This window comes from Chrysoperla carnea, chromosome 1 (genome assembly GCF_905475395.1).
Source record: "Chrysoperla carnea chromosome 1, inChrCarn1.1, whole genome shotgun sequence".
Lineage (NCBI taxonomy): Eukaryota > Metazoa > Arthropoda > Insecta > Neuroptera > Chrysopidae > Chrysoperla > Chrysoperla carnea.
The window spans coordinates 114,764,709-114,787,286 of NC_058337.1; the positions used below are offsets into that span (position 1 = coordinate 114,764,709).

The 22,578-nt window shown below is 29.0% G+C and overlaps 3 protein-coding genes across 4 annotated transcripts in view; 1 reads left to right on the forward strand and 2 right to left on the reverse strand.

Moving 5' to 3' along the window:
* Positions 1-605: 605 nt before the first annotated feature.
* Positions 606-4,095, reverse strand: LOC123305132 (activating signal cointegrator 1 complex subunit 1). The gene is made up of 6 exons (XM_044886759.1): positions 3,996-4,095; positions 3,613-3,922; positions 3,291-3,555; positions 3,072-3,229; positions 2,422-2,594; positions 606-1,006 (listed from the first exon to the last, which is right to left on the reverse strand). Exons 2-6 carry the CDS (start codon positions 3,888-3,890, stop codon positions 729-731), a joined length of 1,152 nt encoding a protein of 383 aa, XP_044742694.1. The 5' UTR covers positions 3,891-3,922; positions 3,996-4,095; the 3' UTR covers positions 606-728.
* Positions 4,096-4,900: 805 nt separating this feature from the next.
* On the forward strand, positions 4,901-6,860 carry LOC123293697 (histone-lysine N-methyltransferase PRDM9-like). Its single transcript, XM_044874591.1, has 2 exons — positions 4,901-5,629; positions 6,840-6,860. The coding sequence occupies exons 1-2, from the start codon at positions 4,901-4,903 to the stop codon at positions 6,858-6,860; spliced, it is 750 nt and encodes a 249-aa protein (XP_044730526.1).
* A 1,024-nt stretch (positions 6,861-7,884) lies between these two features.
* Positions 7,885-22,578, reverse strand: part of LOC123301630 — a 46,169-nt gene continuing 31,475 nt past the window's right edge. The window contains exons 3-5 of one of the 2 annotated variants that reach the window (XM_044884467.1): positions 10,575-10,831; positions 9,918-10,230; positions 7,885-9,159 (exon numbers count right to left, since the gene is read on the reverse strand). In XM_044884467.1, the coding sequence (XP_044740402.1) occupies positions 8,803-9,159; positions 9,918-10,230; positions 10,575-10,831 (927 nt within the window). In that variant the 3' untranslated portion in view covers positions 7,885-8,802. The remainder of the gene's footprint in view (positions 9,160-9,917; positions 10,231-10,574; positions 10,832-22,578) is intronic. The other variant, XM_044884474.1, reaches the window with a different exon arrangement.

The following is a 22,578-nucleotide window of genomic DNA, read 5'->3' on the forward strand; positions in this document are numbered from 1 at the left end:
TGGTCTGTGCAAATCGAGTAGAAAGCAGCACAAGTAGGGAACCAAAAATTTCTTTATCACACAAAACCAAATTTTTCAATTTTTAATTTTTTTTGATATTCTGATATATGCAAAGAACATCATTTTTCACCTTGGTAATTAGGTTTACCTCTTTCCTTTCCCTCAAATAAGCACATAATTACTTTTTAAAACCCTCCTCCCCCCAAAATGCTTACGAAATTAATTAATGGTTCACTAAATTAACCCCTATCAACCAATCAGCCCCTAAGGAATGCAAATCTACGGGGGCTCCTAAGCTGTATGAAATAAGGCAGAGCCGTTTTTTCAGTCTTCGAAAATCGCTTTGTAGCCTGCGATCCTTCTCATAAATTTTTCTGTTTTCACCTTCTGCCGGGATCCCTAAGTTGCCTAATCCATCTAATAGTTTATTTTTCACTGGCTGTGAAAATAATGTTAAAAAAGAAATTTAATTTTAAAACGATTTTTTTAGAAAAACTCAACATTTTTTATTTAAATTCGTTAACAATTGTATCAAAAAACAACATAAAATATTTCAGTTACAAAATGTACATTTTAGGATCGTTGTTTAAAATTAAAATCTCGCCTTTGTATTGTATATACTAATAAATTATTTTTAGAGTTTCAAAGAAGTTTATCAATTACTCGACTAACACGAGATTTAATTTTAAATAAAAATCTTAAAAGGTGTGAGATTTAAGCGTAATCTATTAAAATTCTTGAACATACGCCGATTTATAATAACCGGTACGATTAGCCGTTGTTTTTCGAATACTTAAATGTATTTCATTAAATTTTTTTGTACCAAAATCATAATCCTTAAAGTTCTCCAATATTTGTTGTGCATCAAAGGTTTCACGTTCACGATAATATCGTTGATCGTATTCATTCTCTGTATTATATTTTAAACCATCACGATCTTTACGAAACAGTGTATTCATAAGAGTCACATGTAATTTAACACGATCGTATTTTTGAAACATTAAGTCTAGAAAATAAAAAATAAGGATTAATCCGCGGATTAAGTTCATGTATATTTTATCAAATTTTGATAATTATTGATATCCGAATTTTTTGTATTTGGAACAGATAAATTATGATAGCGTGATATTTTTAATGACAAATTAAAAAATGATTGAATACTATTTCCTGGTGTTTTTCCAAATTTTATCAAAAGTAAATTAAAAATTGTTGGTAAAATAATTTAAGAAAGTATTTTGGATAGTAATCTTGCGTAAAATTTTTTTGATTACAATTTTCTTATAAAAAAATTAATTATTATTTACTGTACCAATTATGGAATATTCATGACTTTTTTGCTTTAATAAAAGCTCATTCATTCATTATTTTACGAATAACTATAAAAACAATCAAGATAAATATTCATAGATTTGTTTGTATCTCTTTCTAGCAAAATATAATTTAATATTAATATTAAGTTCTAATGGCAAACATAATATATGATGTCAAATACTTCGCCCGATCTCTCTATCTAATATCTGTCTAATTAGTAGTTTTAAAATGCTTATATCATCCGTATTTCTCGGCCGATTTTAATTTTAATTTCACTTTTTGTCATGTCTTTAACGGTATTTTCATATTTTGTTAAAAAATTTCATGAATATTCCCTTTTCCTTTTAAGTATTGATTTTTATCCAAATCGAAAATATCACAAAATTTTTAACCCCGCCTTATTAAAATTAATCCCGCCTCAAAGTTTTTTGTCTCGCTTTATAGATTTGTCATTTGGAAAAGTCATAAAATATCTAGTTCACCTGACTATTAGACAAATATTTCTTAAGAAATTGCCAGGAATCAAACCGGGAAATTAATTTTATTTTGTGATCTAGGAATATCAGTAAAAAATTATGCATCCATACAATAAATTAACCCGATTTTTATATTTTTGGATCAAAATTATCTAGCACACAAAGTTTTCTCGAAATCATTTATTTAAAAAAAATACAATAATTCAAAAAGTATCTAATAATATTAACCAATTTTGAGAAATCTTTGTTAAATGTTAAGGTAGAAACTTTTGAGTGGAAAAGTTGGTAGAAAAGTGGTGAAAAATTAAACGTTCTTAAATTAATATTAGGAGAACATGTATTAAATATTTAATTATTTGTCTAGAGTATAAGGAGAGCATCTGTAAAAACTAAATAGCTTGCCCAATTAATTTATTAATTAAATTTATGATATTTTTTCGTACAAATTGTTTGTCTAGCATGATTTTCCTAAGCGGTACACTTTTAGACCGTGATTATATTTTTTATCAAACCTACACATGTTGCTTGAAGCTTGAAAATGAGGGGTGAATCATGGAATTTGATAAAAGAATAAGGAAGATAAGGATAGGACAGAAAAAAATTTGCTAGAATAATAATATACTACATAACTGACCTTCTTCAACTAAATAATCAATCAATTCATCACTGATACGTTGCAGTAAAGAATTCTTGTCATCTTCAATTTCCGCTTTAGCATACAAAACATCTACTTCCGTTGGATCGTCATTCATATATTCTAGACCTTTCATACGAATACTTAATGGCCCAATATTCTCTAAAAGTTCACTAAAAATAATAAATAAATTTTAAATATCATATTAAATTGAAAGGTGCCTAAATCGTTCTCTTATACAGTTTTACAGGTAAAATTTTTCGGATGAGTTTATCGTAAATGAGATAGCGTAGATGAAATTGTTCACTGTCATATACAAAGAAGGGTCAAGGGACAATGTAGCGAAAGTAGCTCAGTCGCCCTTGGTTTGGACCAAACAGACCCACAAGGAAAAGAGAGGGCTTCGCAGAAACATGGTATCGTTCAGTTAAAGATGAGGCAAAATAGGCTGAATTTTTTGGTAAAAACTGAAAGTTGTGGCTTCTAAAAAATTAAAACAATAAATGTAAGATGAAATACTGCTGTCCTGAACTAGGAATTTACTCATTCAAGCCTGCCAATAAACTGCTGTATTTTAATCCAAATTCTTTGTCTTAACTTTACCGTGACAGGAGTAAAAATGCCCTTATAATTTCAAATTAAAAACTTACTCCAAAATATTTAATTTTAGTTTCAAAAATAAATTTGAAATTTTTATAATATCCTCATTTCTAACGACCAATGTCCCGATAGTTAAATGTAGTTTAAACGGATTCTGGAAAATTGTTGAATCAACTCCACGTATTTGTCCTAATCCCAGTACTTCTCGCTAAGAAACAAAAATTTATATAATAACCGATTGAGAAATCCACTTTTGATAGAAAAAAAACCTTAAATCTATCGAAATTTTCTCTGATTATATCATTACTCATTGGAATTGAAATAAAATGTGTAAACGGTTGCTTAAATCGTGCATCCATTAAAACCATTTCAATACGGCGCTTGCATCGAGTTATTGCATTTGGCAAAGGACCAGTTAAAACTACACAACCATTTGGATCGGTTTTTTGTGGTACTTTAATTGTCACACCTGTATCATTTTCCAATTTTCGGCGCATAGCTCCTTTAAAGCCAATTATACTACCATGAAGTGTCCTAAAATGACAATTTATATTCAAAAAATATATTTAAAAAAAATTTCGTAAAACTCACTTTGGCACCTTCATTTCTAAAGTAAATTGCCCATTTTCATCCTCATCCCAATCAATTTCTTCATCTTCATCTTCAGATAATTCATCCCAAATATCTATGTCTTCATATCGTTCAGTACCTTGGCTCTGTGCTTGACGAGATGTTTGTTGAGTTCTTTCTAATCCAGTTGGAGGTATTAGAAAACACATTTCAAAGTTACCAAAATCAATATTTTCTGTATCCCAATCAAATGGATTATTGAAAATAGGATCTATTGGATCATCTTGAGGTTGAATCATTATTTTCAAATCAAATTTCTAAATTAATGTCTCTTAAGAGAAAATAAAGATTTTTGCGTGAGTTCATATGTCTCCATGAAAGGTATTATATCGAAGAAAACTTACAGTTTGTGTATTGATTTAGAAAATTCGGATTTTATGGGATTTCAATTTTTTTTACAACAAATACAACACAACTGTCAAAATCAAATCGGGTAAATTTCAGTAATGAATATTCAAAGTTATAGATGTCGTATTTAAGAAACAGAGCACAGACGTATATACATATAGACTGGTAATAAAATATAATAAAAATCTCATTTTTTCTACTACGTTCGGTAACCCTACTTTCATGGCTACCATTTCTTTTTAGAAAAGTTGTCATCCCGGAGAGATTATTGATTATGATATCTGAATTGATTTCAAGTTAAAGATCAATTCAGTTTTTAAGATATTCCTAATATGCAGTGGTAAAATCTCGAGAATTTGTAAGAATTTTGGAAAATTTCCACGGATTTGCTTCTATTTCGGACAATTTTCAAAAAACTATTTTCAAGCTAAGATAATTTAATATATTTTATCTTTATCAAACAGCGCTTTTTGACTAGGATCGAAGATATGTGATATTCTCTTAATTGAAGAATCATTTTGTAAATGAAAAGCGAAAGAAAAACGTGGATAATAGACCTTTTCATTTTAAAAAATGTTTACCTTTTGTTTCGGATAGTTTGTTAAATAACTAATGTGATAAAATGAATAAAAAATATCTTTTGCCTTTGTCCAACTTATTACTGTCTGAACGAAAGTATAATGAATCGTAATTGAAATGAAAAGTTCTATTTGGGGACTATGTTTTAATACGTCTATGATTTTGACATTGCTGGATTCATAGCAAAAACAAAAAGTTGAGCGAAAAGATATTCAATTTGAATTTGAAATTTTGTTTAATAAAATTGTTTCTACACGTTCACAATAGTTATTGATATGTCCATGCTTTTTTAATAAAAATTTTTTATATAAAAATCAACAAAATGTCAAACGATTTATTGCATGATGAAAAGAATTGGATTAATGAAGAAGATATTAAACTTGAGTTTTTTACCGAGGAGGACATAAAACTTGAGTTGCAAATTAAAGAAGAAATATTAGATGAAAATTGTGTAGACGGTTATCAACAAATACAAAGTGTGGACAATAAATTACCAGATGATATAGCATCCATGAGGAAAAGTGTTTATATTATTGAGGAATCCATAAAACAAGAACATGAAATAGATAGTAAGTTAATAATCAAAGATGAAATATTAGTAGAAAATAGTTCAGATGATGATCAACAAGCTCAAATTGTGAGAAAACAATCAACAGATGGTGAAACATTTATGAAGGAAAGTGTTCTAGGACGATCGACAAATGAATATTGTAAACGGGCTACAAGGAAAAAAAATTATTCTGAAAATAAGTGTGGTGTTTGTGGTATGATTTTTAAACTTAAATCTGATTTAGTTGAACATATTGAACATAGTCGAGTTCAAACGATGGAAAAATCATATTTATGTGATCGTTGTAATGAAACATTTACTCTAAAATGTGATTTATATAAACATAAAAAACAAACTCATTTCGAATGTAGAATTTGTGGTATGGTATTAAAAGGTAAATACGCTTTGCCTAAACATGAACGACAGCATATCGAAAAATCGTATTCGTGTGACGTCTGTAATGAATTATTTATCTCAAATATCACTTTATTGGAACATAAAGTAATTCATTCAAAAATACATTATACATGTAAAGTTTGTCAAAAAACATGTTCCAACAAAGATAATTTAGTTACACACCAAATAAATTGTTGTAAACGAATTTTCTTTCCGGAAAATAAGTGCGATTTTTGTGGGATAATATTTAAGCTTACATCCGATTTAATCACACATAGACGAATTCATACGGGCAAAAAACCATATTCATGTGATGTTTGTAATCAAACATTTACCTATAAATTCGAATTGATTCAACATCAAGAAATTATTCATGGCACTCGTTATTCATGTGATCTTTGTGGTAAATCATTTAATCGAAAGCAAAATTTAACTAACCATAAACGAACTCACGGAGAGAAAACTTTCAGTTGCGACAAATGTGATAAAAGATTCATCTTCAAATGGAAATTCGATTTACACGAAATAATTCATATGGATGAAAAACTCTTCACATGTGATGTTTGTGACAAAAGTTTTAGTTCCAGTCGCAATTTCTATTTACATAAACGGGAACATTCAATGCATAAATTGCATGCATGTGAAATTTGTAATAAAAAATTCACTCAAAAATGTGAATTAGATAAACATAAAAAAAGTCATTTGGGTAAGATATGCGATGTTTGTGGCATAGTATTTAAGCTGGTATCTGATTTAAACGATCATAAACGAATTCATACCGGAGAAAAATCGTATTCATGTGGTATTTGTTATAAATCATTTATCCTAAAATGTGATATGATTACACATCAACAAATTCATTATATTTACCCCCGAAAGCATGTTAATAGGACATAAACAAATTCATTCGGTTGATAAAAAATTAGTATTGTGATCTTTGTGGTACAATATTTCGGAATGTCTATTGTCACAACCTCCACAGATATCCGTCCCTATAATTTATATAACTAATATATAATATGTATGTTCATGCCTATAATTTCAGACACGGATATTCATGGATATACAGTAAGAGTCGCGAATTGAGAATTTTTTTCGCCTGTGATCCACGGGTTGGCTATGCTTTTGATGATGGGGTAGAGTTAGCACGGGTGTGCGAGTTTTTTATTCCTTCCGTCCACCCTGTGGTGGTATCCATTCTGTAATCCTTAAAGGCACGGATAACATTGGCGGGTAGATATAGCAGCGCTCATAATATTTACACTTCCATTTCTTTTTAAATTTTAATTTAATCTATAAAAATTTTTATTTATAGAAGGTTCAGCAAGATTATTGAAAATATATCTTTTTAGCTCACATTTACTATAGATTACGTATGAGCTAGCAATTAATGACATATCAAAAATTCGGATTTTTATTCATATATTGCCATAATGTCTGATCAACCTTAAGAAATTCTAAATAAATTATTTTTCTCTCATTTCAACAAAACTCAGTAAAAAAGAATTTTTACCATAAAAATTAAGAAATCGAATTCCTTTGATGATTGGGTGTATAGTTTCTGAGATACGAAGAATCGCTCTTCGATCGATTTTTTGAATTTTTTTATTTAATAGTAAAATAAACTGGATTTTCATGACCTTTATGGACTGGATTTCCATTAGGCACGATTCACATTCGTTGTCTAAGCATTTCGAATCCAATAGGCCTTCGATCCGATTTTTAAGGCAGTGATAAGGATTACTGTTAATAAAAAGATTATAATTAATATGCTCACGAATTTTATTTTCTATTTACAATACATACACAAATTAGAACAAAAAATATCTTTGGTATTCAAAACTAAAACAAAATGAAGCAAAACAATATAAAAAATTGTTTTTTTTTTTGCAATATAAAATTAATTAAAAATTATATGTACAAATTTTTGAAAATAAAAACAGAATAAATTAAAATAAAATTGAAAATAAGTAAAAATTATATTTACAAATTATAGTCTCGTTAAAAAAATGCAACAATCTATAAAAAATTTATAAGTAATTGAATTTCGATTTTACTATATATCTTACTATAAATAGTTTTATATCAAAATACCAACATTCACTATCGAAATAGTTTTTCATAGAAAAATTTTTATAGATGGCTGATTTTTTGAACGGGATATACATTCAATAAATGACAAAAATTTATGCACGTTTTTTTTGAGAAAAATGCTCGAGTGCAATAATTAATAGAGACTTTTATTTTGGCCTTTATATAAATTTGTTTTTAAATACTTTCGTAAATAAATAGACATAGATTTTTTTTAATAAAGAATTCTTTTTTAGTATCTTTGTATTTGTTTTTTATATTACATTATAAACTTTGGTTTCATTTTCACACATATTAAATAAATTAAATAGATTTTTTATTAGCTACGAGAAAGAAATTACGAGAAATTTGGTGTCTTTGATTGATAAAATGAAGTAAAAGTCAGCAGCTGCTCATTATTACAATTTTTGTTGGGTTAAAATAGTTAGCAGCCAATATAAAATTGTTTTCCGTTGCAAAAGGTTTTTGGTTAGGAAAAAGCTCAAAAAATTCCATCAAAAATGTTTCAGGGTTTGGTCTATCATGTTTGATTTCGAAAGAATTGGCGTTAATTTAATAATTCAAGAATTTTGCATAACAGTAGTACAAAATCGCGTAGGTGAGTATTTGTAACGAAATTTAAGGCCTTAAATGCGACAAATACCCAGTGGCGGATTCAATCTCAGAATTGACAAAAAACTTAATTGTGCCTTTTAAAAATTAGTAACTTTTAAAATTTTGAGCGTTCAAATGTTGCCTAGGTCTCATGGACTTAAGCCTAAAACCACCTCTACAAATACCATCGGTCAATAACCATAATCACCAGATTTGATTCCGATTGACTTCATTTTATTCCCGGAACTAAATTATCACTCTAATATACTTGTTTTGAGTCGAACGAGACCAAAATACTTTGAAAGTGCTGAAAGCGATAGAGTGAAGTGACTAAATAGGGGTTTCGAAGACTGGAAAAAATACTGTGTTGCGACAATCGAGACAAAATTAGAAGACGACAAAATGATGATAATAAGTCGATAGAAAACGGAGTGTTTTTTCAGTTTCCCCCAGGGCTTATATTTAAGCCAATAATATCTTTTGAGTTAAAAATTCCAAATTTCTCGTAAATAAATAAAAAAATTTGTACTTAAGAAACAAGAAAATACATCAAAGAACATTTATAAAACAATTAGAGGAAAATTTTCTTTTCTTTATATATAGAAACAATTTTCATAATCTGAATATGAAGTACTGTTGACCAATTTCATTGATGATGAAGATGGAAATTCATACTTGGTTTTGCTTGTTCCACTACATGGCATTGATGGCGGTTTCCGTAATGGATGCAATGAAGGTATTAATGACTGTTTTAAAGATGACTTCGGCGTAGCTGGTTGACTTTTACTTTCTACAAATTTTTGTTTTTCTGGTTCATCATTCCGTTTTGGCATTATTGGCGGTAATGACGTCAAGTGGTTTGTGGATGAATGTGGATGTTGTTTTGTTGATGTGTTACTAGTCGTACCACTCGAAATTGTTGATAAATCATGTGTCCAATTAAACTGAAACTAAATACCATACAAAATTTAATCTGTTTTTATAAAGATGATTGTAAAATTAAATATAATTTATATCAGTTGCCTACGAGCGTTCTAGTTCAAGCATAAATGAATCAAGAACCGTAAGAAATTGTTGGGAGCGTAAATTAACAAAGGATGGGATTTCCTCGGTTTCTAAAGTCTGTGTAATGTCCAAAGAAGCTGATTGATATTCGGGCTGTACCTATTAATTTTTGAACTAGAATAAGCTTATTAACAATATCAGTGTTTGAACATCAACATATTTTAAATCAGCGAAGTCCTCAAAAAATCGATAATTAAAGTGGGTGAGCCTTCGTTTACAAAGAGGTGAACAGTGACTGCGATGAAGAATCAACGCTTTCTTTCTTTAGTGCACCGGTAGGCCTAAACGTATAGCAGGTTTGACTTTTAGCCAATTCCTCGCAATTCCCAGGAACACTTTCGAATATGCTATGCTTAAATGTACCTCGCACTACCACAGTCACGTTCTTTGTCCCATTGAATGTTGGAAGAAGTTGAGGAAGAAGTAATTACAATATTTTATATTTCACGGATAATAAGAGGAAGCCTCAAAAGGGAGAATATTTCCTCTAAATATCTCTGATCGATTGTGCACTTGGAAGCACTGATTTTAGCCGAGTTTTAATTGAATGCAAGGCATACATGGTAGTAGATTTAAAGTCACACAAAAAATATTATGGCACAATACTAGGGAGAATAAATAAATAAAAATGTCTCTAGCATACCTTTCGTCTGCTTAATGGCCGATAATCTGGATTACGTCTGATTAAGAAATGGCATGGTAACTGCCACGATTGTTGAACCAGTAATGGTCTATCGTCTGGGTGTAATTTCCGTTGTTGTTCACGATCATTGCTGACTTCATATAAAGAAAATTGTTCAATTGGTTCTGAACTTCCATAGCAACTTAACAATAATGCAATTAATTCATCGGATGTTGTTCGGGCACTGATTAAAAGACTCTTATATTGAGAGTTGCTCATCAATGCTGAATCATAAACTTTTACTAACCCACCACGTCGGGTTTGTAATGAAAATCTGAAACAAATAAGAAAATATTATCATTTTTTATAAACTACTGGAACAGTGTTAAGGATGTACGAGCGCCGGGCAATTTTAGATAAGAGGCTTGATTTTTTTTATATGAAGTTGGAAAAGTCTAAATCAATTCTGAAAATTATAATCGGGGGTTGCCCGATTATTTACACGAAGGTACAAATAATTTCAACCACAAGTTTAAACTTGCCTTGGTGCTCGCCCTACCTTAAAAAGAAAAAAATTACAATTTTCTTCGTTTCTCAGAAAATAGAAGTTTTCAGATTTAGAAGACTTTTTTGCCGGGAACATCTTTAAATTAGCATAAAAAACAAAGAGAAACTTACTTTGAATCCCCTCGAGGATGACATGATTGCAAAACTGCAGGTCGCGCATCTTCATCCAACGCTAGTTGTGTTCGAACACCAGCTTTTCGTACTGTAACTTCCATCGACAGGTAAAATAATCTTGGATCTCGATGACGCATTTTATATTTATTCAACAAAGTTGTGACCACTTCTTTGCAAGTTGTTTGAAATGTTATGCTCAATGTTTTGTATTCGATATCCGGTCGTAAACATTTCGCATACACTTTAATTGTCGTCTGAAACAAAGAAAAATAATTTTATGAACACACTTTGCAAGAAAATTCGGGGGAAATTATTTTACATGAATATTTCGTGCTGCACACTTAATTTTGATTTCGTTACAACAATTATGCTCTTCGAAAACGGTAAACATTATGGAATCTGTTTCTAAACTGAATCAACCAAAAATACGTTAAATGTATAAATTATTATTAGCTGTCTTCCGGCTTTGTTTTAAAATTAGGAAATTGTATTACTATTTTTCGTGTTTAAGGTTCATAAACCACTGGAGAATTGTGTATATAGGGTGCCCCCATTCATGTAAAAGCTATGTTTGCATTTTGAAATTAAAAGTAAACTAAAAATTATGTTATTCAGGATTGGGCAAAAGTCTGTGAACAAATTAGCAATAAAGAAGTTTATAATTGAATCCAGAAAGTAGAGATGGCCATATCAATTATTTCATTATCAGTATTTTTTGAGTCATTAATAATTTTATACTTTCCAAGCTCTTATTACTTTCCGGTTTCTTACGTTATCTTCAGACTTTGGATCTTTTGTCTAGTTGCTCTATATCACATTTCGATTACGATTTTAGGCGATATCTCAAAAACTACACATCTAACCGTCAAATGGTCCCGATTTTTGCTTTTTATGTGTCAAAGTTACTCTAAAAAATGAATTTATCTAATTCGGAGGCAAAATAATGTTATCGATTTTTTTCAATTTTCTCAAGGGGAAAAAAATCGAGAAATTTAAAAAAAAAATTTTCTCGAAATTTGATTAACTTGGGTATAAAGGGTAATTTTGACCCAAGAAATACAAAAATTGGAAAATTCCAAATATAAATATCCGACTGTAGGTATGTACGTATTTGCAGCCCAAAATATTTGCTAATTAATTAGTTAAAATTGTGGACTTTCATACTTGTTTTGTTGGAGGAGTCCATTCCCCCTTTTCTGAATTCGTTTTTTGCTACTAATATTGATATTATTGCTACTCATAGGAGTAGGTGCTACGAAAGCATCTACTTCAAAGAGTTTAAAGATAGAGAACTTTCTAATTCAAAGTGTTACTTGAATGGCTTATAGATACTTTTTTCAGGTAGCACTCTATATTCCGAGTATTTTTGAAATAAATTTTGTTAAAGAGTTAAAAATGTTATTTATTAGTTATCTTTATTTAATTAGCTTATGTTAAAATGAGATATAAGATATAGATTTTTATTTTCATAGTTTGAGGAATATTATGAATGTTGTTTTAGTTTTTAGACGGGAAGTATTCACATAACTCAAAAAGACTTTTATTTATTAGAACATAAATGAAAACATTGTCTTCATCTTATTTTTTCTCTACTAGTTTTTATTTTATTATAAACTTGTCTAAATTAGTGATGGATAATTAATTTTTTTGTAATTATTGTTATTTAATATTATTTTCAAGCTAACATAACATAAACAAATTTTTGCAATGAAAAAGGTAAACTTTAATACAAAACTTTTTCTTGGCTGACTTAAGCAGGCAAAATCACTCTCTGCTAGATTCTCGAACACAGTGATAAAAACGGGAGAAATATAATCTTAATTAACGTGTAAGGCTGGAACTTTCTTCCCATTGGGCACTGTGTAAATGTTTTAAGCTCGCCTTGGGTTTTGTGATAATTACTTTAGCACAATGGACCATAGGTTTTCAAGTAAAAGGATCGCGTTTAACGGACTGACTCCTATAAACGTAACCAAACCTAGCCTTATTTAAAAATAGAAATCCAGAACTTGAAAGCTACGATGGCAACGATTGATTAATTTGCTTCCAGGAGCATTTTGCATCTTGTGTAGGGTATACAACTGTTTCGATATTGATTCAATATCAGGCAATGCACAGGCTCATCTAAAAACAATCCTTGGGGGGCGCAGTAAGAAAGGGTTTTTCGGAATTCCTGAATTTCTACTCTAAAAGGATGAAATTGAAAATAAAAGCTTGTACAGCAATCTTAATATAAAAGCTTTCCAATCAAATAAAGAAATCCATGACCTATGCCATAATGCCATAGGTACATTCTTGACCTTTTAAAAATTCTATTATATTAGTGCTACTTAAAATAAATACCCTTGACTTTAATAATTAAAATTCGCACACTAAGTAATATCAAGGTTATCACATATAACACATTTTATACATGGAGAGTGTTATAATATTTGAACTTTTGCCAGCTATCTCTTTAGGCCGGAAATATGCATATATTCAACTTGAACTGACTCTGATAGAAAAAAAAAAATGTTTTGAATTCTTTATAAATATTTTAGTTAATTTTTTTTTTTGGAGAATTTTTTGCCTTTTACAAATTTTGTATTATCTGCAAACTGTCATTAATGGCGCACACTTGTAGCTTTTTAACAAAAGACGCATTCAGTATTATGCGTATTTTAGAGTATGAAATGAGATGTTTGAGGAAAACGAATCATTGAAAAATCTAGATTTAAAAACTGAATCGTTTGAAAACTAAAAGCTCTAAGATTCAACCAAAGTTGTACCATGCGATCTAAAAAAACATTATCGAATTTTTTGTAAAAAACTGCATGGTTTTTTGTAAATTCCCTGTTCTTAGCGAAGACCACACGAAAACATTATCATCTGTGATCATTTTTTTCCCAAATTAAACTATCTTAAAAATTTTGAAAAATATTAAATGAGTTATGAAATATCAAATATAATTTATTTAAGATAAATTAAATGTACCAGAAATGGATCGGCTGCTAACAACACTTTAAATTGTTTTATAAACTAATGTCTACTAATAATTAATACTAATAATTAAGTTGTAGTAAAAGTTGATGATTGGCACTAATTTCCAATTCTTAATCTGTCTATAAGACACCGGGCACTAAAAATTAACTAATGGTCCTAGCTGTTAAAAGCTGTAGAAAAATTTTAATTAGAATGTTATTCTTATAATTGTATCGGTGTTTTTGCATTCGAGTTCTGACAAATTTAATTAATTTTTTGAACAAAACTTGTTCATCATTTTACTCCAAGCAAATTAGCAATTGTTTACTAGAGTAAGTATTTTCTTTAAATTCCGAAACGACCAGTTTCTAAACGTAAAGTTATCATTTTTTAAGTTTTAAAAATGAAATTATGGAAATAAAATGATAAAAATTTGTAGTTTATGTATTATTTAAACCACAAAATGCCTGTAAAACCTTCAACAAGGTTTTTTTAAGGCTTTTATTGTAACCAATATAGTTTTATAAAAAAGCAACTATATGATAGGAACATTTTTAGACAATATTCAACATATTTGTGTAAAAATATTGCCTATAATGCAAAATTTTGGAATAAAAAGCCTTTTTTTTACAAAATTTATACGCGTTGTTGAAGATTTTACTGGCATTTTTAGCCCCAGTGGAAAGAAATAGGGGTATTATAAGTTTGATCGCTATGTGTGACATCGTAGGTGCTAAACGGATGAACTGATTTTGATTTTTGTTTGTTTGTTGGAAAGGTAATTAAATAGAGAGTGTCCTTAGCTATGTTTCGAGAAAATCGATTCAGTTTGAACCGAGCTACAAGGAAAAAACCGCATTTAGCGTTCTAATAAAAATTTTCCCCTGTCAATCATCATCAGTTTATAAGTAAGTATTGTTAGCTTACGGTCTAAACTTACATGTTGAGATCTCAACCTACATACACATTAATTTACAGGTTTAATTTCCGTTTAGAAGATTTTAAACATTATTACATATATTCATTTTAATATGAGCAACGCCCTTATGAATAAAATTATACCCCTTTTCACTTTAAAATAGAACAGATGAACGAACATAAAAGGGTTAAAAACTTTATTAAAACAAGGTTTTTTTTTGTTGGTACTCCTTTAAGAAATCCTTTAACATAATCATCTGTGATGTATAAAATCTTATATAGTATACTTATAACATCCACACAGGAAGTAGTCGTTAGGCGCGAGCGAAGCGCACGTGTACGGTTTGTATTCATCTCTTTTATGCACCTGAATTTGGTTATTTCAATATTTGTTTTATACATCTGTAAGTAGTTTTGAATTATTTTTGAAATAGTACAATACTTTTAATGTTTGGCTGCTGTGGTGAAAATTTCTGGAACGATCCATCATTTTCAATTATTTAAACGATTTTGATACTGTTGTTGCTTTATTTAGTTGTGGGCATTTTTATTTCTTGTATACCTTAGCGGGCATTATTATTTTTCAAGCAACAATCTTAATTACTGCTGGATGCCAGATAGAAATGCAAATTGGTTTTGGTATGGTGATGATCCGGAATGGCAACCAAAACAACAGTATTTCCAAAAAAAAAAAAAAATTCATCTTAAAAAGCGCAAAACTTGATTCCTTAAAACTTGAATGAAAAACTTGATCTACAGTATATTTAAGTAATTAAAAAAATAATAATTATTCCATTTTTTTATAATTATTAATAAAAAATAGTTATATTTTTGAATAAATAAAACGGTAGTGACGTATTAACCTCCGTTGAGGCTGTGGGCCTGTTTCTATGGACATTTGCGTTATAATGTACTGAAAGGGAGCTGAGAAATAAACTATTTATTATTATTCATGTTATATTATCATTTCTCCGTGTGATGGCGTTACGAAAGCGAGGTGTTGACATCACTGCCGTTTGAATTTGTAGTTTAGAAAAACCATTTTTAATTAAAATTTTTTCATGTAAAAAATCAATTTAAAAAAATTTCTTTTTAATTTTTCTTAATAATTTTTAATTACTAAAGAAAGGCTCAATTAAAACTCAAATTTAACTAAAAGTTTTAACTTTAAGTGGACTTTAAATGCCGCAGGTACCTTATGTAAAAAATTGGCAGGAAATTTAGCTGAAAAACAGGATACAAATGCAAAGTTAACTGAAAGTTTAGTCACATTTTTATGCCTTTTAGTATTACAATTAAGTACTATTAAGTAGATTACTGTTTTAGGAAAGTAAATACATTTTTTATGTTTTCACGTTTTATTCAAAACTAATCGACAATAAATAATCAATTTAAAAACAAAACAAATTGAAATTCATATCCCAGTGTGTATATCACAGTTAAAAAGTACGCCAAAATTAACATCTGTGCGGAAATGAACTAAATTTGTCATTACCAACAAAACAAAACTGTAGGTCTTCAAGAAGTGTATAAGAATAGGTACTTACCACCTTTTATTACGGTCAATTGATCACTTAAAAGTGTGATTTATTCCGTATGACTTAAGTATATTACACTTTAAAATGGTTTTAAATTACTTATGTTTTCGTAAAATATCCGTACAAACTTTAAAGAGTTTCCTTCCCGTTAAGTTGGGTTTATAGTCTCCGGTTTTGAGTCTCCAGTTTTCGAGGTATAGGTGTGGTCTTCGGACAAAGGTATGACATTCTCAAAAAATTAATTAGATCAACTTTTACTATTATTATTCATTAATCTGTATGATGATTCATTTTAATACGAATCTGTAAGTAGCTCTGAACTGACTGTATATAGATTTTATAAGTAATTACAAAGTAATGTCAATAATTTTTTAATATTAAAAAAGAAAATTAAATTAAATTTGAAATATTATTTTTTACACAAATTTTTACGCAAGTCTATCATCATTTTATGTGATGACAATTTAATTATAGATAATTTTATTTATTTTTATTACATTATTATAACGTTTTTTTAATTTTTATTTATTATTTCATTTGTTAAAGAATGTAATTTAAGTAATTGTTTTGATAAGTACGAAAAAAAAAATGTTAGACCTACCACGAATCAAGAAACCAAAATATTGATTATATTACACAAAATTATTTTTGAGATTCCGGCCAAGTCCACCTTCACAATTAGTCAGTCAGTGATGAATATTAGAAAAACGGACAAAGCAGATTTTCATTGTGAATGTTTTCCCAATGAATGTTTGTATATCTATATGTGGTAGCCTTACACCAAGGCTACTATACACCAAGGGGAGAAGACTGAGTCAATTGGGATTGTTTTTTGCAATGGTTAAGATTAGAATCAACTGTTTTCCTATTTATGTGGAGATTCGGCAAATGATTAAAACACTTTTACATCGAAGTTTTAATATGTGAGCCCATAATGAATCGAAATTTATTTTGTTTGTCTCCAATTTATATAAAATTGGTGTTTTAGTGTTTGTGGAAATGTACTTTTTCGATTATTTGTGTTAAAAGAGAGTTGTTGGCAACATAAAACGAAAAGATGGCAAAATCGTGGCAATATTTGAAAGGGCTGAAAAATGATTTTTGTTTTTCATAATTGCACTCAATTTTTCAAAATTTTTCCTATTTTTCACGTATAATATTGCCAAAAAATTTCTTTTAACACATAAATAGGCAAAAACAAATGTTCAAAAACTCTACCTTCACGTTCAAATGTTTCCTTATGAAGAAACAATCCACTAAGGCTAAAAAAATTCGAAGTATATTTCTATAAGTGAATCTGAACCCAATAATTGTGACAATTTTTTTAAAATTTTGGGACTACTATTATCTTTAAATTAATAAAATAATTCTTAAGGATGTATGAGCATGGCAGTGGGGGCACAAATTTAAAAATAGATATTTTCAATTTTGATGATAAATTTATATTATTACTTGACGATATAAGACGAAGAGTAAGAATAAAATTTTTCGATATCTGGCTTAATTTTCAAAATATCGAAAATTGAAAATTTTGTTTAATTATTTAGCTTTCGATATTTCGAAAACCAAGACACATATCGAAAAATTTTATTCTTATTTTTCGTCTACATTCATGAAGTTATAACAAAATTCATCATCAAAGTTGAACATAGGATAAAAATAATTTCAACCCTTAATCTACCCTGCTCTTACATCCCTTATATGGACGGTAACACTTAGTTTTTTTCTTTTCTAATTCATTTCATTCCAAATGAAAATTATCAAAAACTTCCAAAATATGTAGTTTTTTTATATTCCTCCATAAGAGCCAATGTATTTTATATCGATTTTTAATGACTTTTTTCTTAAAAATTTGCACGGATACCTAAGCTGAAATTTTAACCACATATTCTTTGAGTAAAAGACTACCTACAAACAAATTTTAAGCCTTTAAATCAAACATTGTTGTCATGCTCATACATCCTTAACATCTTACTAAATCCCCGGATGAAAAAAAAATCCAATACCGATATTAATAAAAATAATTTTATAAATATAATTAGCCCCTTTCTAAAAATAAACCAGACATATGGTTTTAGTAAATATGATTGATTTCGGGGAATAGACACAAAAAAAAAATCTTTCATAAATATTTATTTAAGAACAAAAAAGTTTGATATTAATTACACGCACATTTGGGCACGAGCTAAGACGGATGGCACACGGACGGTGGTATTTTTTTTTCGTATGTTGTCTATTTTACAAAATGCTTCTGTTCGATAATTTGATCTAATGCAAACACATATCTTCTTGAATAATAATATAGGGGCGACATTCTTGTAAATCGGATGCAGATGCATACATTAATAAAATGATATTAGCTGGGGGTCTTTGAGTCTTTTTTTTTTATTAAAGATTTGTTGTGCGTAGGTGCGAAGAGAATATAGTGGCGACAGGAAACGACTGCTTTCAATATATTTTACGTAAGTAAGGTTCTAGGTGAAACATATAAATATTATTTTAATTATTTTTATGAAGAAATATTTGGTCGAAAAAAAATAAAACCACTTTCAAAACATCTGTGGTTTGAGGTATTTTGTGAATTTGAAATAATTTTTGCAATTGTAAAAAGTACACTGGGTTACAATAAAATTGAACCTCTGTTCTAAAATGTTTTGTCATCAAAACGTGACTTCCATTTTGACGAATATAGTGCAGTAAACTTGCTTACAAAAAAAAATACTATCCACAGAAAAATGTCACTGAATTAAGATTTGAAGCCCAGAAATGTGAAAATTTAATATGACTCCCATTACTGTCCGGCTTGAAAATTAATTTGTTTTGCAGTTATACATTTTCTGCTCTTTTCGAATTTTTACATTTCTCTTTATTTTAAAATTTATCCATTTTGGTAGGCAATTTTTGAAATTTTTGTCGACGGCATGGTTCAAAAATTTGCTTCCAATTATCTAATTAAAGCTTAATACCCGCCTGTATCGCTGGGTTTATAAGTAAAGACTGGTAAAGACCACCGCGTTATAGCCTTCACTTCCTTTGCTATCACTCATCCCACATACATAAATTCGAAATTGGGGTAAGGGATTGTTTTACACAGGTAAAATATATGTACAGTTTTCTATTTTCTTAAAATGTCAAATAGACATATTTCATTGAGAATATCAACACAGATGGCCACGAATTGTATCTGGTTTACCATTTTTACAGAAATCACAGTGAAATGTCAGAATAAATTTATAAATTACAGCTCATGTGTTATTCTCATGTACGAGCTATATTATTGTTTCATTCAAATCCACCTAGTAGATTTTGCATAAAAGCGTAACAAACAAACAGCCTTACTTTCACATTTAATATAAATATATAGACAATTTATGGGAAATACTAAAAATTTTTCGAATACAAATCAGGTGATTACTATTATTTCTGTACAAACCCATTAAATGTGGGAGTTTTCACCAAAAGATCAAACTGGCCATACTATTTGATTGCCTTTTAAATTCTTTGAAGGAATTTTGCTAAAATAAAATGATCTACCCTACATTTCAATTAATTATATTTCCAGAAACACTATCTTTTCAAGCAAATTAAAAATTCTAATGCTCTATTTCCAATTACGTAATTATCTAATCTAGCATATAAAAAATACATTCTTTGTAAACGATACACTTATAAAACCACATCAAAATCTTAATCATACTAAGTAATTGATTTAATTTAAAGAACACAAGTAAGGTACTTAAGTCAATTTAAAAATGTTAATTAATATTTATGAATCATATCCTAGGACAATATTCTTTTATAAGTAAAGTACATAGTTCTATAATTATACTTTTTACATGTAAGTAGATATTAAAACAATGGCTGCTTGCTTAGAGATGTGGATGCATTTCAAAATTCAAAAAGGAAATATTCATTTAATTTGAATATTTAAATTGAAAACAATAATAAATATGAACTTTGTCGAACGAACCGAATGGAATGATTATTTGTTGAGTTTGTTGGTGGCATCATTATAACTTCTTGTTTTGTTTATTAAATATTATATGGTATCGTTTTGTAAATCATAGATATAAAAATTAATACAGAAGACTTGGAGAGTTTGTCAATTTTTATATGATTACTTTGAATAATTTTTTATTTCTAATAGCACTTTGGTCAAAACTTGAAATGAGTTTGAGAAAACTGTTGCAAAATGTCACTAGTTGGTGAAAATAAACGTTGTTATAAATAACTGCCCTATTGGTGATCAAGAAAGTTACAATTTCCGATGTAGTTATTTTTGTTGAATCGATAAACTGTTAAAGAAAGTGCTTGTGACGCTGCCGAACGATCTGCGCAGTCATTCAGGATTTTTGCTTGGTTAAAAGACTTCCCCGTCTTTCTACATGCAAATATTTCTAGAATAATTATCTGTAGTAGGTATTGCGCAAGATTGCAAATAGGGGATCGGACTAAATTTTTCACTTCAATCACTTTAGGTGAAGAATTTTTTCTGGACGTGCAGAAAAGTGAATTTGATTTTTTAAAAATCTTTACTAGTATGCAATATATGAACGTTTAAAATTCCTAATTAAACAAAGAGGAAGAGCCCACCAGTGACGTCATATGTGGGTATCGCCGTAGAGATTACATATAAAACTTTGTTTTGCTAAAATAAGATGGGCAACCTTTAAATGTAATCTTTGATTGCTTATAATTTCTTTCACCAAGTCTAGTTTTACATTATTATGGGTAATATGACCAATTCGACAGGATTATCCCCTGTTGCATGCGATAGCGGAAATATCCCCACTCGAGAAGGTAATAGACAGTTCTCACGACTTACAAACATTAAATTTTTTTACGAATGCTTGGTTATTTCTATTTTTGTACCACAATTTTCTGTATAACGGCCTCTTTTAAATTGCTCAGTGAATGTGTAAAATTTATTTTTTTCAAGTTAATTTGGAGCAGGCTATGCGTAATAAGCTATTTTTGTCGCATGGAAAACAGTGAAGAAAGAGTACTTATGTTACGTGAGAAAAAATCTTTGAAAGAAAATGATTCGTTCAAAAATAAGCCATTTTTTGATATTTTAGTGAATATGAACTGTTGTTTCCATAAAAATTCGTATATTTAACATTGACCTGCCATTTTCTGTAACCTGAACTACCCTCCCTTGGACCTAGATTTTACTATTGACTTATTTGGCTCTGTGTTTTTCTCAAATTACTGTTGACTTGATAAAATTTAACACAAATTCAAATTTCTGTGTCTTAGACCTTTTTCCCTGTCTTAGGCCAAAAAATGCTGTATCGCTCATGCTGTTACTTGTGTATTTTGAAGTGTTGAAGTCTACTAACTTCTATATAAACTTACAACTCTATGATCTTCATGTACGTATGTTTATATACGTAAATTGCGGTATGTCCGTATGTCAATGATGTTGTATTTAGATATGTTATAGTGCGTTTATTGTGTAATGCTACATACGTTCATATTGTTCATACTCATATACAGAATACAGTCAGTATTTACCGGATATGAACAAATTTATTATGGTTTTAAAATGTTAAGTAACAAAGTAATAACCATTTTATAAATACATAGTTTAAGTATTAAAGTATTTGTTTTTGTTTTGTGTTGAACTCGTATGGTTTTATATAACAACAACAACAACAACAGCTAAACTATTGTTTATCGTCAATTAAAATTATATATTGTAAAATTTCAATAAAAATACTGAGCCATAGTTCCGAGATATACAATATGTCCTGTAAAAGATATTTTGAATAAATACTAAAATATGATTTTTGATAAATGTTTACAAAATCTACCTTTGCAAGGGTTAATTTTGGAATTTACATTTTTCTTATTAAAACTTGCCAACTCTAGTAGTTTAGTTGGTTAGAGCGTAACCTATTCTGTACGCGCTATGTCGAGGGTAGCGAGTTCGATTCCCGCCGTCACAACAAAAAATTAATTTAATTAGTGGTTGTGATGGGCATATACGCATACGCATGAGGAGGTGTATTCAACCTCTTAAAATAATTGAACAGCTAATAAATGAAATTATCAGCGGGAAATTATCAAAAGGTGTTAAAACACAAATATTTTATCATCTTTGGCCTCTATGGCCTAAGTGTGTCTCTCGTGGACAGCCAATATAACCCAACCTAACCTTGTAAAACTTCTAGTCTGGCGGACTAGACTATTTCTAAGGTATATCCAAGCGAATCAATAAAGCCTGCTAGAATCTCGCGAAAAAAAATCGCGATCAAAATGATTGGATCAAAATTTTTACTCATATTTCCTCAAATTTAATCTTTAAATAAACCTTTTCCTAAAACTTTTTCCTATCTTTCAGCGCCGGCAGTACCATAATCTATAAAATTATCAAGAAAAATATATGTCACCACTTCTTATTAGTCTAGTAGTCCACATAATCTCGATATGATTTAGATTTAGAAAGTTTTTTTTTTTTTAACAATTAAGATATAAAATGGTGTTATAATTAATTAATGTTAGAAATTAGTTTTTTTTCTATTATATATATGCAAATAAAAAATAATTTTTAATGATTTTATTGTTTATATTTATTATTT

What these genes read in the sequence shown, in the direction of transcription:
- LOC123305132 (XM_044886759.1), bottom strand. Translation starts at nt 3,890, where the DNA reads ATGATTCAACCTCAAGATGATCCAATAGATCCTATTTTCAATAATCCA. An exon ending in TTAGAAATGAAGGTGCCAAA is followed by an intron (nt 3,556 to 3,612) that starts GTGAGTTTTACG and finishes TTGTCATTTTAG; the next exon opens with GACACTTCATGGTAGTATAA. An exon ending in TGATTATTTAGTTGAAGAAG is followed by an intron (nt 1,007 to 2,421) that starts GTCAGTTATGTA and finishes TTTATTTTCTAG; the next exon opens with ACTTAATGTTTCAAAAATAC.
- LOC123293697 (XM_044874591.1), top strand. Translation starts at nt 4,901, where the DNA reads ATGTCAAACGATTTATTGCATGATGAAAAGAATTGGATTAATGAAGAA. An exon ending in TCACTTTATTGGAACATAAA is followed by an intron (nt 5,630 to 6,839) that starts GTAATTCATTCA and finishes TTTTATTTATAG; the next exon opens with AAGGTTCAGCAAGATTATTG.